Below are 17273 nucleotides of genomic sequence, written 5' to 3' on the forward strand. Positions count from 1 at the left end.
GGAAGTACAAATAGGCAACATATAGAGACAGTCCCTACCCAACAGTGGGCTCACAGTCTAAAAGGGGGAGACGGAGAACAAAATCAAACATACTAACAAAATAAAATGAATAGAATAGATATGTACAAATAAAATAAATAGAGTAAAAAATATGTACAAACATATATACATATATACAAGTGCTGTGGGGAAGGGAAGGAGGTAAGATGGGGGGGATGGAGAGGGGGACGAGGGGGAGAGGAAGGAAGGGGCTCAGTCTGGGAAGGCCTCCTGGAGGAGGTGAGCTCTCAGCAGGGCTTTGAAGGGAGGAAGAGAGCTAGCTTGGTGGATGGGCAGAGGGATTGGGGGCATTCCAGGCCTGGGGGATGACGTGGGCCGGGGGTCGATGGCGGGACAGGCGAGAACGAGGTACGGGGAGGAGATCAGCGGCGGAGGAGCGGAGGGTGCGCGCTGTGCTGGACAAGGAGAGAAGGGAGGTGAGGGAGGAGGGGGCCAGGGGATGGATGGACAGCCTGGAAGCCCAGGGTGAGGAGTTTCTGCCTGATGCGCAGATTGATTGGTAGCCACTGGAGATTTTTGAGGAATAATGATAATGGTGGAATTGGTTAAGCGCTTACTGTGTGCCAGGCGTTGCGCTAAGCGCTGGGGTGGATCCAAGCAAATCGGGTTGGACGCAGTCCTTGTCCCGTGTGGGGATCCCAGTCTCAGTCCCCATTAGACTGTGTCTAATAATCCCCCTTTTAGACTGTGAGCCCACTGTTGGGTAGGGACTGTCTCTATATGTTGCCAATTTGTACTTCCCAAGCGCTTAGTACAGTGCTCTGCACATAGTCAGCGCTCAATAAATACGATTGATGATGATGATGATTAGAGAAGCAGCATGGCTCAGTGGAAAGAGCCCGGGCTTTGGAGTCGGAGGTCATGGGTTCAAATCCCAGCTCTGCCAATAGCCAGCTGTGTGACTTTGGGCGAGTCACGTCACTTCTCTGGGCCTCAGTGACCTCATCTGTAATATGGGGATTAAGACTGTGAGCCCCCCATGGGACAACCTGATCACCTTGCAACCTCCCCAGCGCTTAGAACAGTGCTTTGCACATAGTAAGCGCTTAATAAATGCTATTATTATTATTATTATTATAAGAATAATGATAACTGTGGAATTGGTTAAGCGCTTACTGTGTGCCAGGCGTTGCGCTAAGCGCTGGGGTGGAGCCAAGCAAATCGGGTTGGACGCAGTTCTTGTCCCGTGTGGGGATCCCAGTCTCAATCCCCATTAGAGAAGCAGCGTGGCTCAGTGGAAAGAGCCCGGGCTTTGGCGCCAGAGGTCATGGGTTCAAATTGATGATAATTCACTTGTCAAACGATATTTGACATGTAGCAAGCACTTAAATACCACCTAAAAAATGGCAAAAAGGAGTTTCTGCTTATTAATAATAATAATGGCATTTATTAAGCGCTTACTATGTGCAAAGCACTGCTCTAAGCGCCGGGGAGGTTACAAGGTAATCAGGTTGTCCCCCGAGGGGCTCACAGTCTTCATCCCCATTTTCCAGCTGAGGTAAATGAGGCCCAGAGAAGTGAAGTGAATGGCCCAAAGTCACCCAGCTGACGGTTGGCGGAGTGGGGATTTGAACCCATGACCTCTGACTCCAAAGCCCACGCTCTAGAGTGGAAAACCATGGAGAGGAGCGTGGGCAGACTGATGTTTTTAGAGAAGTGATCCGGGCAACAGAGGGAGGCCTGAATTGGAGAGAGGGGAGAGACCGGAGGCAGGGAGATCAGCCAGGAGGCTGAGGCACCAAAAAAGACAGCTTTCTGGACCGGTGTAGGGGCATTTTGGATTGTGGAGGGCAGGGGGGCAAATGTGGGAAAAGCAGCGTGGCTCAGTGTGGAAAAGAGCACGGGCTTTGGAGTCAAGGTCATGGGTTCAAATTCCGGCTCTGCCAATTCATTCATTCATTCAGTCATATTTATTGAGCACTTACTGTGTGCAGAGCACTGTACTAAGCGCTTGGGAAGTCCGAGTTGGCAACATATAGAGATGGTCCCCACCCACAACAGGCTCACAGTCTAGAAGGGGGAGGCAGACAGCAAAACGAAACATGTGGACAGGTGTCAAGTCGTCAGAACAAAACAGCTGTCAGCTGCGTGACTTTGGGCCAGTCACTTCACTTCTCTGGGCCTCAGTTCCCTCATCTGTAAAATGGGGATGAAGACCGTGAGCCCCCCGTGGGACAACCTGATCACCTTGTAACCACCCCAGCGCTTCGAACAGTGCTTTGCACATAGTAAGCGCTTAATAAATGCCGTTAGTATTATGTGGTTGAGGGGAAAAGCTATTAGATTTGGCCTATAGACCGGATGCGGGCGTTGGAAGGGAGAGCGGAGACCGAGAGGGAGGAGATGGAGGTCGGGAGTGAGCGGGAGGGGTGAGGAGAAGACGAAGAGCGATAAGGGGGTGTCAGGCGGGGCGGGGGAGAAACGGAGAAGAGGCGGGGGACTGGCAGAGCTACGAGAGGTCCCGCATAAGCCAGCCCCTTCCGAGCCTCGCGGGACCCCGATCGGTCTTAACTCAAAACTCAAAAATCTCCAGTGGCTACCAATCAATCTGCACATCAGGCAGAAACTCCTCACCCTGGGCTTCCAGGCTGTCCATCCCCTCGCCCCCTCCTACCTCACCTCCCTTCTCTCCTTCTCCAGCCCACCCTGCACCCTCTGCTCCTCTGCCGCTAATCTCCTCACCGTACCTTGTTCTCGCCCATCCCGCCATCGACCCCCGGCCCCCGTCCTCCCCCTGGCCTGGAATTCCCTCCCTCTGCCAATCCGCCCAGCTCACTCTCTTCCTCCCTTCAAGGCCCTACTGAGAGCTCACCTCCTCCAGGAGGCCTTCCCAGACTGAGCCCCTTCCTTCCTCTCCCCCTCGCCCCCCTCTCCATCCCCCCATCTTACCTCCTTCTCTTCCCCACAGCACCTGTATATATGTTTGTACATATTTATCACTCTGCTTATTCATTTTACTTGTACATATCTATTCTATTTTATTTTGTTAGTATGTTTGGTTTTGTTCTCTGTCTCCCCCTTTTAGACTGTGAGCCCACTGTTGGGTAGGGTCTGTCTCTAGATGTTGCCAACTTGGACTTCCCAAGCGCTTAGTCCAGTGCTCTGCACACAGTAAGCGCTCAATAAATACGATTGATTGATTGATTAACTGTTGGGCCTTCTTTCCCTCCGCGAATAGGTGAGAGCAGTCAAGAGTTCAGTCCCACGTCTTCCGAGAGGCTCTTCATCGCAGGGTCTAAGCAGTTCAGGTGAGAAAGTCACCCCCACTGGGAGGGAGCCCGTGGGTGACTGAGTGGCCCGTGGCCCCGGGGACCGAGCCTCGGTGGAGGGTCTGCGGGGTGGGAACGGTGCGCCTGGGGACGGGGCCAAATTCATTCATTCATTCAATCAATCGTATTTATTGAACGCTTACTGTGTGCAGAGCACTGTAATAATAATAATAATGGCATTTATTAAGCGCTGACTATGTGCACAGCACTGTTCTAAGCGCTGGGGAGGTTACAAGGTGATCAGGTTGGCCCCCGTGGGGCTCACAGTCTTAATCCCCATTTTACAGATGAGGGAACTGAGGCCCAGAGAAGTGAAATAGTAATAATAATGATAACATTTATTAAGCGCTTACTATGTGCAAAGCACTGTTCTAAGCGCTGGAGAGGTTACAAGGTGATGAGGTTGTCCCACGGGGGGCTCACAGTCTTCATCCCCATTTTCCAGATGAGGGAACTGAGGCCCAGAGAAGTGAATTAACTTGCCCAAAGTCACACAGCTAAGTGGTGGAGCCGGGATTTGAACCCATGACCTCTGACTCCAAAGCCCGGGCTCTTTCCACTGAGCCAAATGACTCGCCCAAAGTCACACAGCAGACAAGCGGCAGAGCCGGGATTGGAACCCATGACCTCTGACTCCCAAGCCCAGGCTCTTTCCACTGAGCCACACTGCTTCTCTTAATAATAATAATAATAATAATAATAATAATAATAATAATAATAATAACAATGATGGTATTTGCTAAGCGCTTACAATGTTCCAAGCCATGTCTAAGCACTGGGATGAATACAAGGTCAGCAGGTTGTCCCACACAGGGCTCACAGTCTCAATCCCCATTTTACAGATGAAGTAACTGAGGCACAGACAAGCTAAGTGACTTGCCCAAAGTCACACAGCTTGACAAGTGGCGGAGCCGGGATTCAAACCCACGACCTCTGACTCCCAAGTCCGTACTCTTTCCACTGAGCCACGCTGCTTCTCAAATTAAATGAACAAAGCCGCCGCTCGCGGCCCCAGGGAGTCCGTGCGATCCTATTTATTGAGCGTTTACTGTGTGCAGAGCACTGGACTAAGCGCTGGGACCTAGTGAATCAGCATGCTGTAATGGATAGAGCCTGTGCCTGGGAGTCAGAAGGTCATGGGTTCTTATCCCGGCTCTGCCACTTGTCTACTGTGTGGCCTTGGGCAAGTCGCTTCACTTCTCTGTGCTTCAGTTTCAGTAAATGCCTCCGTAAATGGCGATTGGAGAAGCAGTGTGCCTCAGTGGAAGAGAGAATGGGCTTTAGAGTCAGAGATCATGGGTTCAAATGCCGGCTCCGCCAATTGTCAGCTGTGTGACTTTGGGCGAGTCACTTCACTTCTCTGGGCCTCAGTGACCTCATCTGGAAAATGGGGATTAAGACTGTGAACCCCCCGTGGGACAACCTGATCACTTGTGACCTCCGCAGTGCTTAGAACAGTGCTTGGCACACAGTAAGCCCTTAATAAATGCCATTATTATTGTTATTATTATTATTATTATTATGAGAAGCAGTGTGGGTCAGTGGAAAGAGCCCGGGCTTGGGAGTCAGAGGTCATGGGTTCTAATCCCGGTTCTGCCGCTTGTCAGCTGTGTGACTTTGGGCGAGTCACTTAACTTCTCTGGGCCTCAGTTCCTTCATTTGTAAAATGGGGATTAAGACTGTGAGCCCCACGTGGGACAACCCGATCACCTTGTATCCACCCCAGTGCTTAGAATGGTGCTTTGCACATAGTAAGCACTTAACAAATGCCATTATTATTATTATTATTATTATTATTATTATTAAGACTGTGAGCCCCACGCAGGACGGTGACTGTGTCCAAGCCGATTTGCTGGTTTCCACCCCGGTGCTTAGTAAGGTGCCTGACACAAAGTAAGCGCTTAATAAACACCATGGTTATTGTTATCATTATTATTCATTCATTCATTCAATCGTATTTATTGAGCGCTTACTGTGTGCAGAGCACTGTACTAAGCGCTTGGGATTGTTAGGAGCTGTGGAATAAGCACTGGTCAAGGCTCAGGGGAGGAGCTGAGGGCCTCCGCCAGCCCACAGAGGGATGGTGTGAGATGACGCCAAGAAGGAATTAGGCCGGGGTGGCCGGGGGACCTTGGAAGAGGGGGCTTGGACGGGCATGGGGGGTGATCCCATGACTATAGACTGAGCCCACCCGGGCAGAGGGACTGTGGTCCTGTTGGGTATTCCGGCTGTTGGGTATTCCGGCTGTTGTATTCCTCCCCCTTTTAGACTGTGAGCCCACTGTTGGGTAGGGACTGTCTCTAGATGTTGCCAACTTGTACTTCCCAAGCGCTTAGTACAGTGCTCTGCACACAGTAAGCGCTCAATAAATACGATTGATGATGATGACGATGTTGGCCGGCCTCCTCTCTGGGAATTGCCGATCAGCAATCGGAGCGGAGTGGAGGCAGCGGATATCCGAACAGAAGTTTCCGCCGATTTCAGCGCTTTCAGGGTGGGATTACGGGGGACCAGCGGGCCAGGGGTTCTCGAGGATGGCGGCCCTGCCCGAAGTGGGCCCGGGACCGCTGCCCATGCCAGGTAATCGGGGCAGGGTCCCCCCACGCCCTCCCCTCACTCTCTTCTCCACATCCACCTTTGATTCAAGAGCTGATGAAGGATCTCCAGACATCCTGCCCACCCCTTTCCCTGAAACCTCAGCGCGAGCCGCCTCTCCCGGTGGGGCCGAGGGAGGCACGTAACTGCCCTGGCTAGACGGCGTGCGTTTGCGCGTCCATCCGTGTGTGCTTCCACACGCCGGTTCGCATCGATCTTATAGTTGCCTCCTCCCTCCCCCAGCAGCCGATCCGATCACCTCGATCAGATCCCCAACAATGTGGCTCACGCGACGGAGGGGAAGGTGGCCCCAGCCGGCTGGAAGGGAAAGCGCCGCGGGAAGGCCCGGAAGAAACGGAAAAAGAGGAGGCCCAAGGCCCCAGCGCCGGCGGCCGTGGCCAGAGCTCTACCCAAAACACCCGAGCAGGAAAGCTGTACCATCCCGGTGCAGGTGAGATGGTCATCACGCCCCTCTCCTTCCTCCTCCTCCTCCTCTCCCTCCCATTTCCATGCCGGGCGACGGGTCCCGGGTCCGAGGGATGGGTTTCGGGGCTCAAAGGCCGAGACCTCGCTCTCACACGGTGCTGTTTCCCTCACAGGAAGATGAGTCCGCGGCAGGCCCGTACTTCAGGAACCTACGGCGCTTCCCGGACCCTCCCCGGGGGCCGGCCTGTGTCCAGACTGAGAAACTGGGGGAGGGGTCCCCCGTCTCCCCGGGGGCCCCCAAATCCGAACTCCACAAACTCATCAGCCCCGTGCAGTGCCTGAACCACGTGTGGAAACTCCACCAGCAGAGAGACTTGTTCCCCCCGCCCAAGCTGGGCCCCGCGTCCCCCTACCACAAATTTCCTCACCCCTTCCCCATCCTCCCCTTTCAGGCCCGAAAGCCCAGCCCCTTGGAGGCCTATTTGGACGCCTCCGGCGGGCAGGGCCCCCTGCCAGGCCTGAGCGGGAGGTGGGGCGGTCAGCCCAGGCCCGCCCTGGGCGAGAAGCTTTCTGTGGAGGAATATCTGGTGCACGCCCTGAAGGGCAGCGTGAGCGCGGGGGAGCCCAGGAGTTTGAGCGGCCTGGCCAAGACGTGGCAGGGGGCCGGAGAGCCCACCAGCCCCGTCCCGGAGGCGGACGAGAACGAGGGAGTCCTGCTTTCTGAGGTACCCTCCTGAGATCAATCAATCAATCAATCAATCAATCGGATTTATTGAGCGCTTACCGTGTGCAGAGCACTGTAGTAAGCCCTTGGGAAGTACAAGCTGGCAACATAGAGAGACAGTCCCTACCCAACAGTGGGCTCACAGTCTAGAAGGGGGAGACAGAGAACAACACCAAACATACTAACAAAATAAAATAGAATAAATAGGTACAAGTAAAATAAATAAATACAGTAATAAATATGTACAAACATATATACATGGGGTCGGGGGGAAAGGGACACCGAGGGCTTAGGTGCTTTCTTAGGGCCGGGGGGCGGGCGGGACAGATCTCTAAAGTCTTCAACCGATCACCACTCAGTCGTATTTATTGAGCACTTACTGTGTGCAGAGCACTGGACTAAGCGCTTGGGAGAGTCCGGTACAACAATAAACACATTCACTGCCCATGACGAGCTTACAGTCTTGACAGACATCAATACAAATAAGTTAAAGATACATACATAATCAATCAATCAATCAGTTGTATTTATTGAGCGCTTACTGTGTGCAGAGCACTGTACTAAGCACTTGGGAAGTCCAAGTTGGCAACATATAGAGACAGTCCCTACCCAACAGTGGGCTCACAGTCTAAAAGGGGGCTAAGGAGGGCTAAGGAGCTGGGATGGGGGAAGTCAGGGCGATTCAGAAGGGAGTGGGAGAAGAGGAAAGGTGGGGCTTAGTCTGGGAAGGCCCCTTGGAGGAGGTGGGCCTTCAGTAGGGCTTTGAAGTGGGGTAGAGTCATTGTCTGTCAGACCCAGAGAAGTGGAAAGAGCCCAGGCTTTGGAGTCAGCCAGTCTAATCCCAGCTCTGCCGGTTGCTTACTACGGGACCTTGGGCAAGTCACTTCACTTCTCTGGGCCTCAGTTTCCTCATCTGGAAAAATAGATTTGATTTACTATTCTATTTATTTTGTTAATGATGTGCATGTAGCCTTCTCGACTGTGAGCCCGTTGTTGGGTAGGGACCGTCTCTATATGTTGCCAACTTATACTTCCCAAGCGCTTAGTCCAGTGCTCTGCACACGGTAAGCGCTCAATAAATACGACTGAATGAATCTAGTACAGTGCTCTGCATGCAGTAAGCGCTCAATGAATACGATTGAATGAATATAGCTATAATTCTGTGTATTCTGTTGGTATTGGCACCTGTCTCCATGTTTTGTCGTCTTTCTCCCCCTTCTAGACTGTGAGCCCGTTGTTGGGTAGGGACCGTCTCTTATATGTTGCCAACTTGTACTTCCCAAGCGCTTAGTACAGTGCTCTGCACACAGTAAGCGCTCCATAAATACGATTGAATGAATGAATTTGGGGAGGGAGGGTGTTCCAGGCTGGAGGCGGGATGTGAGCTACGAGTCGTCGGCGAGATGGAGACACAGTGAGAAGGTTTGAATTAGAGGAGCTAAATGCACCTCATTAGACTGTGAGCCCACTGTTGGGTAGGGACTGTCTCTATATGTTGCCAATTTGTACTTCCCAAGCGCTTAGTACAGTGCTCTGCACATAGTAAGCGCTCAATAAATACGATTGATGATGATGAGGAGAGAAGTGTGGGTTATAGGAGAGTAGCGAGGGGAGGTAGGAGGGGGCAAGGTGGTGGGCTGCTTTAAAACTCTATTGAGTGCTTCCTGTGTGCAGAGCACTGTACTAAGCACCTGGGAGAGTCCAATACAGCGGAGTCGGTAGGCATGTTCCCTGCCCATAACGAGCTACCAGTCTAGAGGGGGAGACAGACATTAATAGAAATAAACAAATCACGGCTACATGTGTAAGTGCTTTGATGCTATTTCCTGAGCGCCTCCCGAGGGCAGAGCACTGTGCCCAGTGCTTGGGAGCGAGTGTGACAAGCTAAGAATGCATGCCCTGTCAGTTAGTCATTGGCATTTCTTGTACAGTGCTCTGCACATAGTAAGCGCTCAATAAATATGATTGATTGATTGATTATTGGGTGCAAAGCACTGTACTAAGTGCTTGGGAGAGTCCAATAGAGCAATAGGACTTCCACACTAGCTGGAGGAGTCCAGGGTGGAAGTGAGAAGCAGCATGGCATAGTGAATAGAGCTCAGCCCTGGGTGTCAGAAGGTCATGGGTTCTAATCCTGCTCCGCCACGTGTCGGCTGTGTGACCTCGGGCGAGCCACTTCACTTCTCTGGGCCTCAGTTCCCCCATCCGTAAAATGGGGATTGAGACTGTGAGCCCCAATCAATCAATCAATCAATCGTATTTATGATGATGATGATGATGATGGCATTTGTTAAGCGCTTACTATGTGCCAAGCGCTGTTCTAAGCGCTGGGGTGGATACAAGGTGATCATGTTGTCCCGCGTGGGGCTCACGGTCTTCATCCCCATTTTCCAGATGAGGGAACCGAGGCCCAGAGAAGTGAAGTGACTTGCCCCAAGTCACCCAGCTGACAAGCAGCGGAGCCGGGATTTGAACCCATGACCTCTGACTCCCATTGAGCGCTTACTGTGTGCAGAGCACTGTACTAAGCACTTGGGAAGTACAAATTGGCAACATAGAGAGACAGTCCCTACCCAACCCCGTTTGCTTGTATCCACTCCGGCGCTTAGTGCAGTGACTGACACATAGTAAGTGCTTAACAAATAAGCATATAAAAATATAATAATAATAATAATAATAATAATAATAATGTGAGTCCAGGCCAGGGAAGTCAAAGCTGCCAGACAGAGCAGACCGGCTCTTCCCACATGGGACATCTTCCTACCTCCATCTGTTCTTCAACCCCACAGTTCTGGCCTTTAAATTCCCCCCAAAACACCCCCGCACACCGCCGCCGTGCCTTTCTCTGTTCATGACACGCTGCCTCTCTGTGTCTGCCCACCTTTATAATAATAATAATGACATTTATTAAGCGCTTACTACATGCAAAGCACTGTTCTAAGCGCTGGGGAGGTTACAAGGTGATCAGGTTGTCCCTCGTGGGGCTCACAGTCTTAATCCCCATTTTACAGATGAGGTCACCGAGGCACAGAGAAGTCAAGTGACTTGCCCAGAGTCACACAGCTGACGGTTGGCAGAGCCGGGATTTGAACCCATGACCTCTGACTCCAAAGCCTGTGCTCCTTCCTACTGAGCGACGCTGCTCCTCTAACCTTTGACCGTTTCCGTCACCTCCCTTTCCGTAGAAACTGAGGCCGGTGGATTACGAGTACCGAGAAGAGGTCCACTGGACAAAATGTCCGGAGCGCCTAGGCAGGGGCTCCTTCGGGGAGGTGTATCGGATGGAAGACAAGCGGACGGGCTTTCAGTGTGCCGTCAAGAAGGTAAGCGGCGACGGTGGGAGGGCAGGGAGCCGAGGGCCAGCCGGCTACGGGGGAGAACCGGCAGTCAGTTGCATTTATTGAGCACTGACTCTGTGCGGAGCACTGCACTGAGCGCTTGGGAGGCTACAATAGAACAATAGAACAGACGCATTCCCCGCCTAAACGAGCTTACGGTCTACAGTGGGAGACACAGATGAAAAATAAATTAGAGATGTGGACATAAGTGCTGCGGGGCTGGGAGGGAGGATGAATGAAGTGAGCAAGCCGGGGCGACACAAAATCAATCGTATTTATTGAGCGCTTACTATGTGCAGAGCACTGTACTAAGCGCTTGGGAAGTACAAATTGGCAACACATAGAGACAGTCCCTACCCAACAGTGGGCTCACAGTCTAAAAGGGGGAGACAGAGAACAGAACCAAACATACCAACAAAATAAAATAAATAGGATAGAAATGTACAAGTAAAATAAATAAATAAATAAATAGAGTAATAAATATGTACAACCATATATCCATATGTACAGGTGCTGTGGGGAAGGGAAGGAGGCAAGATAGGGGGATGGAGAGGGGGACGAGGGGGAGAGGAAGGAAGGGGCTCAGTCTGGGAAGGCCTCCTGGAGGAGGTGAGCTCTCAGCAGGGCCTTAAAAGGCCCTCCCACAAAAGGGCGTGGGAGGAAAAGGGAAGGCTTCTTGGAGGAGATGTGCCTTCAGTAAGGCTTTGAAGTGGGGGGCGAGAGTAATTGTCTGTTGGATCTGAGGAGGGAGGGCATACCAGGACGTGGGCGACGGGTCGGTGGCGAGGTACCACTTAGCGCTTCAAGCGCTTAGAACAGTGCTCTGCACACAGTAAGCGCTCAATAAATACGATTGAATGAGGTGGACAAAATCGAGGCCCAGTGAGAAGGTTAACATTAGAAGATTTTTGTTAGTCTGTTTGGTTTTGTTCTCTGTCTCCCCCTTTTAGACTGTGAGCACACTGTTGGGTAGGGACCGTCTCTATATGTTGCCAGCTTGTACTTCCGAAGCGCTTAGTCCAGTGCTCTGCACACCGTAAGCGCTCAATAAATACGATTGATGACAATCCAAGTGTGCAGGCTAGTTTGTAGTAACAGAGTGACGAGGTGAGGTAAGAGGGGGCAAGGGGATTGAGTGATTTAAAGCCAATGGTGAGGAGTTTCTGTTCGATGTGGAGGTGGATGAGGAGTGGGAAAACATGGCCCGAATATGTCTGTAGAAAAATGATCTGGGCAGCAGAGTGAAGTGCTCGTTTTGCGGATGGGGTAACTGAGGCACAGAGAAGTTGGGTGACTCGCCCAGAGTCACACAGCTGATAAGTGGCAGAGCCGGGATTAGAACGCACGACCCTTGACTCCCAAGCCCGCGCACTTTCCACTAAGCCACGCTGATTTATCCGGCATCGTTTAGTACAGCGCTTGGTGCATCGTAAGCACTTAACAGATGCCACCATGAGGTATTCAGGGGCCCTCCCTCTCGGTTTAGGGGGTGAAGGAGGATTTAGGAAGAATGGAGGCTCCCCGTTCAATCCCCACCCCAATCAGTAGGACTTGAGCCTACACATCATGGCCCAGATCCGCATCCTCTTTACCCCTCAAACAACTACCACCATGAGTCAGAGGTCATGGGTTCAAATCCCAGCTCTGCCAATTGTCAGCTGTGTGACTTTGGGCAAGTCACTTCATTTCTCTGGGCCTCAGTTCCCTCATCTGGAAAATGGGGATGAAGACTGTAAGCCCTCCATGGGACCACCTAATCACCTTGTAACCTCCCCAGGGCTTAGAATGGTGTTTTGCATATAGTAAGCATTTAATAATGTCTCTGTATGTTGCCGACTTGTACTTCCCAAGCGCTTAGTACAGCACTCTGCACACAGTAAGCGCTCAATAAATACGTCTGAATGAATGAATGAATGAATAATAAATGCCATTATTATTAAGTGTGGACTGGAGGCAGGGAGGTCAGCGAGGAGGCAGATAAAGTCATCAAGGCAGGGTGGGATAAATGATTGGATTCATGTGATAGCAGTTTGGATGGAGGGGAAAGGGCCGATTTTAGCGATGGCTATGAGGGGAAGCTGGTTGCCCTCCATCCCAATCTCTGCTTTCTGCTTTCTCTCCAAAGCCAGTGGCCACGTAGCCAAAGCCTGGGCTACCAGACTTTGCCAACTTGTACTTCCCAAGCGCTCAGTACAGTGCTCTGCACACAGTAAGCGCTCAATAAATATGATTGATTGATTGATCGATTGGGCCACTGTCAGTGTGCTGGTCTTATTGACCGCCCCTGGGCCGGGGCGGGAGCCTGGCTGCCTTGGCAACGATTGGGGTGGAGGTTGGGGTGGGACGGGGGGCGAACAACCACCAGGTGACAGTTTCTGAGCCCCCCGTGGGCCCCGTCCTGATGAAAATTAGCCCCCCGCTCCCCACAGCCGATGGGAACAAACCCCACCCGGCAACCGGAGCCCGGGGCTGGGCCTTTTCCATCAAGAGCGAGATCCAGAGGACGCCCTGAAACATTTTCATTTGTAATCAATCAATCAATCAATCGTATTTATTGAGCGCTTACTGTGTGCAGAGCACTGGACTAAGCGCTTGGGAAGTACAAGTTGGCAACGTATAAGAGAAGCAGCGTGGCTCGGTGGAAAGAGCCCGGGCTTTGGAGTCAGAGGAAATGGGTTCAAATCCCGGCTCCGCCAATTGTCAGCCGTGTGACTTTGGGCAAGTTACTTGACTTCTCTGTGCCTCAGTTCCCTCATCTGTAGAATGGGGATTAAGTCTGCGAGCCCCACGTGGGGCAACCTAATCACTTTGTATCCTCCCCAGCGCTTAGAACAGTGCTTTGCACGTAGTAAGCGCTTAATAAATGCCATCATCATTATTATTATTATAGAGAGACAGTCCCTACCCAACAGTGGGCTCACAGTCTAGAAGGCTTTTAGATTTGTAAGGCTCTTTAAGAGGAAAAAGAAAACCAAGACAGCGTGGGCGCCTTGAGAGAGGTCCGCTCTCAGCAGTGATTTGGAAGATGTGACAGGCAGGGAAGGCCTCAGCCGGGAGGGCCCGGGGCGGGAGCCAGAGGGAAAGAAAGGGAAGGAAAACAGACGCCTCTAACCCGTTGTCCGTGCATGGAGCCCCTCCAGCTGCCCGCCCACCCGCCCATCGCATAGTGGATGTCAGCCCACCCTCGTCATCGCCCGCTTTGAGGCTTCGGCCTAAAGTCGGTGACCTTCTCCGTTTCCCTGCCGTCCTGGGCCGGAGGCAGGGAGCTGGTTCAGCCTCCGCTTCCAGTCCTCCCCTTCCCCGTCCGTGCCCCCCCCCGCAAGTGTCCCCCTTTTCCGCCCCCGCGGGAGACTGGCAAGGGATCGTCCGGGCGGATTGGAGGTGAGCCCGACTTCCCTCCCTTTAGTCACTGGGCTGCTCCTCAGCTGTTCCCATTCCGAAGGCCTCGGGGTCCCAGGCAACGGGGTAAACAATCCGGCCGCAGGAAGAATTTCCCACCTCCCTCAGCCAGCGGGAATGGGATGGGATGGAACAGACGCCTGCTGGCCCTCCCACCCCCCCCGCCACCCCTGAAGCGTGTGTCCGTGTCACCCAGGAGGGCTCGATTCCTGTCACCCAAGTGGGGGGAATAATGGCAGCGTGGCCCCTCCATCCCCCCCATCTTACCTCCTTCCCTTCCCCACAGCACCTGTATATATGTATATATGTTTGTACAGATTTATTACTCTATTTATTTTACTTGTACATATCTATTCTATTTATTTTATTTTGTTAGTATGTTTGGTTTTGTTCTCTGTCTCCCCCTTTTAGACTGTGAGCCCACTGTTGGGTAGGGACTGTCTCTATATGTTGCCAATTTGTACTTCCCAAGCGCTTAGTACAGTGCTCTGCACATAGTAAGCGCTCAATAAATACGATTGATGACGATGATGATGAGCCCGGGCCCGGCAGTCAGAAGGTCCTGGGTTCTGGTCCCGGCTCTGCCGCTTGTCTGCCGGGTGGCCTTGGGCAAGTCATTTCACCTCTCTCGTGGCTGAGAGGGAAGAGCACGGACTTGGGAGTCGGAGGTCAGGGGTTCAAATCCCGCATGTCTGCTGTGTGACTTTGGGCAAAGTCACTTCACTTCTCTGAGCCTCAGTGACCTCATCTGTACAATGGGGATGAAGACTGTGAGCCCCATGTGGGACAACCTGATCACCTGGTATCCTCCCCAGCGCTTAGAACAGTGCTTGGCACATAGTAAGCGCTTAACAAATGCCATCATTATTATTATTATTATTATTCTCTGAGCCTCAGTTACCTCATCTGTAAAATGGGGGTGAAGACTGAGCCCCATGTGGGACAACCTGATCACCTTGTATCCTCCCCAGCGCTTAGAACAGTGCTTGGCACATAGTAAGCGCTTAACAAATGCCATCATTACTATTATTATTATTCTCTGAGCCTCAGTTACCTCATCTGTAAAATGGGGATGAAGACTGTGAGTCCCATGTGGGACAACCTGATCACCTTGTATCCTCCCCAGCGCTTAGAACAGTGCTTGGCACATAATAAGTGCTTAACAAATGCCATTATTATTATTATTATTATTATTCTCTGAGCCTCAGTTACCTCATCTGTAAAATGGGGATGAAGACTGAGCCCCATGTGGGACAACCTGATCACCTTGTATCCTCCCCAGCGCTTAGAACAGTGCTTGGCACATGGTAAGCGCTTAACAAATGCCATCATTACTATTATTATTATTCTCTGAGCCTCAGTTACCTCATCTGTAAAATGGGGATGAAGACTGTGAGCCCCATGTGGGACAACCTGATCACCTTGTATCCTCCCCAGAGCTTAGAACAGTGCTTGGCACATAGTAAGCGCTTAACAAATGCTATTATTATTATTATTATTATTATTATTATTATTCTCTGAGCCTCAGTTACCTCATCTGTAAAATGGGGATGAAGACTGTGAGCCCCATGTGGGACAACCTGATCACCTTGTATCCTCCCCAGAGCTTAGAGCAGTGCTTGGCACATAGTAAGCGCTTAACAAATGCCATCATTATTATTATTATTATTCTCTGGGCCTCAGTTATCTTGTCTGTAAAACGGGGATTAAGACTGTGAGCCCCAAGTGGGACCGGGACTGTGTTCAACCTGATTTGCTTATATTAATTCAGTCTGTCAGTCATATTTATTGAGCGCTTACTGTGTGCAGAGCACTGTACTAAGCGCTTGGGAAGTACAAGTTGGCAACATATAGAGACAGTCCCTACCCAACAGTGGGCTCACAGTCTATTCCAGACTAGAGGGGGAGACGGACATTAATATAAATACAAATAAATCAAAGTCCTACTGAGAGCTCACCTCCTCCAAGAGGCCTTCCCAGACTGAGCCCCCTTTTTCCTCTCCTCCTCCCCATCCCCTCCGCTCTACCTCCTTCCCCTCCCCACAGCACTTGTCTGTATATTTGTACAGATTTATTACTCTATTTTACTTGTACATATTTACTATTCTTTTTATTTTGTTAATGATGTGCATTTAGCTTTAATTCTATTTGTTCTGACGACTTTGACGCCCGTCTTCATGTTTTGTTTTGTTGTCTGTCTCCCCCTTCTAGACAGCCCTTTGTTGAGTAGGGACCGTCTCTAGATGTTGCCGACTTGTACTTTCCAAGCGCTTAGTACAGTGCTCTGCACACACTAAGCGCTCAATAAGTACGATTGAATGAATGAATGAAAAATGAGCATAGTTATAATTCTGGAATTTAAGCACTGACTATGTGCCAGGCACTGTACTAAGCACTGGGGTGGATACAAGCCAAGCGGTTCGGACACAGTCCCTGTCCCACATGGGGCTCACGTCTCAGAAGCAGCATAGCTCAGTGGCAAGAGCACGGGCTTTGGAGTCAGAGGTCATGGGTTCGAGTCCCGCTCCGCCACATGTCTGCTGTGTGACCTTGGGGAAGTCACTTAAATTCTTAGAGCCTCAGTTCCCCTATCTGTAAAATGGGGATGAAGACTGTGAGCCCCACGTGGGACACCTTGATCACCTTGTATCCCCGCCAGTGCTTAGAACAGTGCTTTGCACATAGTAAGCGCTTAACAAGTACCATCATCATCATCATGGGTTCAAATCCCGGCTCCGCCACTTGTCAGCTGTGTGACTTTGGGCAAGTCACTTCACTTCTCTGGGCCTCAGTTACCTCATCTGTAAAATGGGGATTATGACTCTGAGCCCCACATGTGACACCCTGATGACCTTGTATCTACCCCGGCGTTTAAAACGGTGCTTGGCACATAGTAAGCACTTAACAAATACCATCATTATTGTTATTATTTGACAGGATGAGGGAACTGAGCCACAGCGAAGTGAAGTGACTTGCCCGAGGTCACACCGCAGGCAATAATAATGTTGGTATTTATTAAGCACTTACTATGTGCAAAGCACTGTTCTAAGCGCTGAAGCGGTGAAGGAGGGATTAGAATCCATGACGGTCTGAGTCCCAGGCCCGGGCTCTAGCTAGCGTGCCCTGCTGTTTCTCATGCCGACATAAATGTTGGTTTAAAAGGGTGACTTCTGTGACTGTGAGCCCACTGTTGGGGAGAGACCGTCTCAATATGTTGCCAACTTGTACTTCCCAAGCGTTTAGTACAGTGCTCTGCACACAGTAAGCGCTCAATAAATGCGATTGATTGATTAGAATGCCCCAAGACCCTCCGGGGAGGCCCTCCAGGGAGGTCCCGTGAAGGAGGGAGGGAAGGAGGCCAAAGGAGCAGTTCATGGGGAAGAGAAGCAGCGTGGCTCAGTGGAAAGAGCCCGGGCTTTGAAGTCCGAGGTCATGGGTTCAAATCTCGCCTCCGTCAATTGT

At 51.3% G+C, this 17273-nt stretch overlaps 1 protein-coding gene across 1 annotated transcript in view; it reads left to right on the plus strand.

Annotated features, from left to right (window-relative positions):
* Positions 1–17273, plus strand: part of MAP3K14 (mitogen-activated protein kinase kinase kinase 14) — a 60455-nt gene that overhangs the window by 9173 nt on the left and 34009 nt on the right. Inside the window, exons 3-6 of the mRNA XM_038753770.1 lie at positions 3239–3308; positions 6171–6375; positions 6524–7075; positions 10260–10397. Of these exons, the coding sequence (XP_038609698.1) occupies positions 3239–3308; positions 6171–6375; positions 6524–7075; positions 10260–10397 (965 nt within the window). The remainder of the gene's footprint in view (positions 1–3238; positions 3309–6170; positions 6376–6523; positions 7076–10259; positions 10398–17273) is intronic.

The sequence above is a fragment of the Tachyglossus aculeatus genome, chromosome 11 (assembly GCF_015852505.1).
Source record: "Tachyglossus aculeatus isolate mTacAcu1 chromosome 11, mTacAcu1.pri, whole genome shotgun sequence".
Lineage (NCBI taxonomy): Eukaryota > Metazoa > Chordata > Mammalia > Monotremata > Tachyglossidae > Tachyglossus > Tachyglossus aculeatus.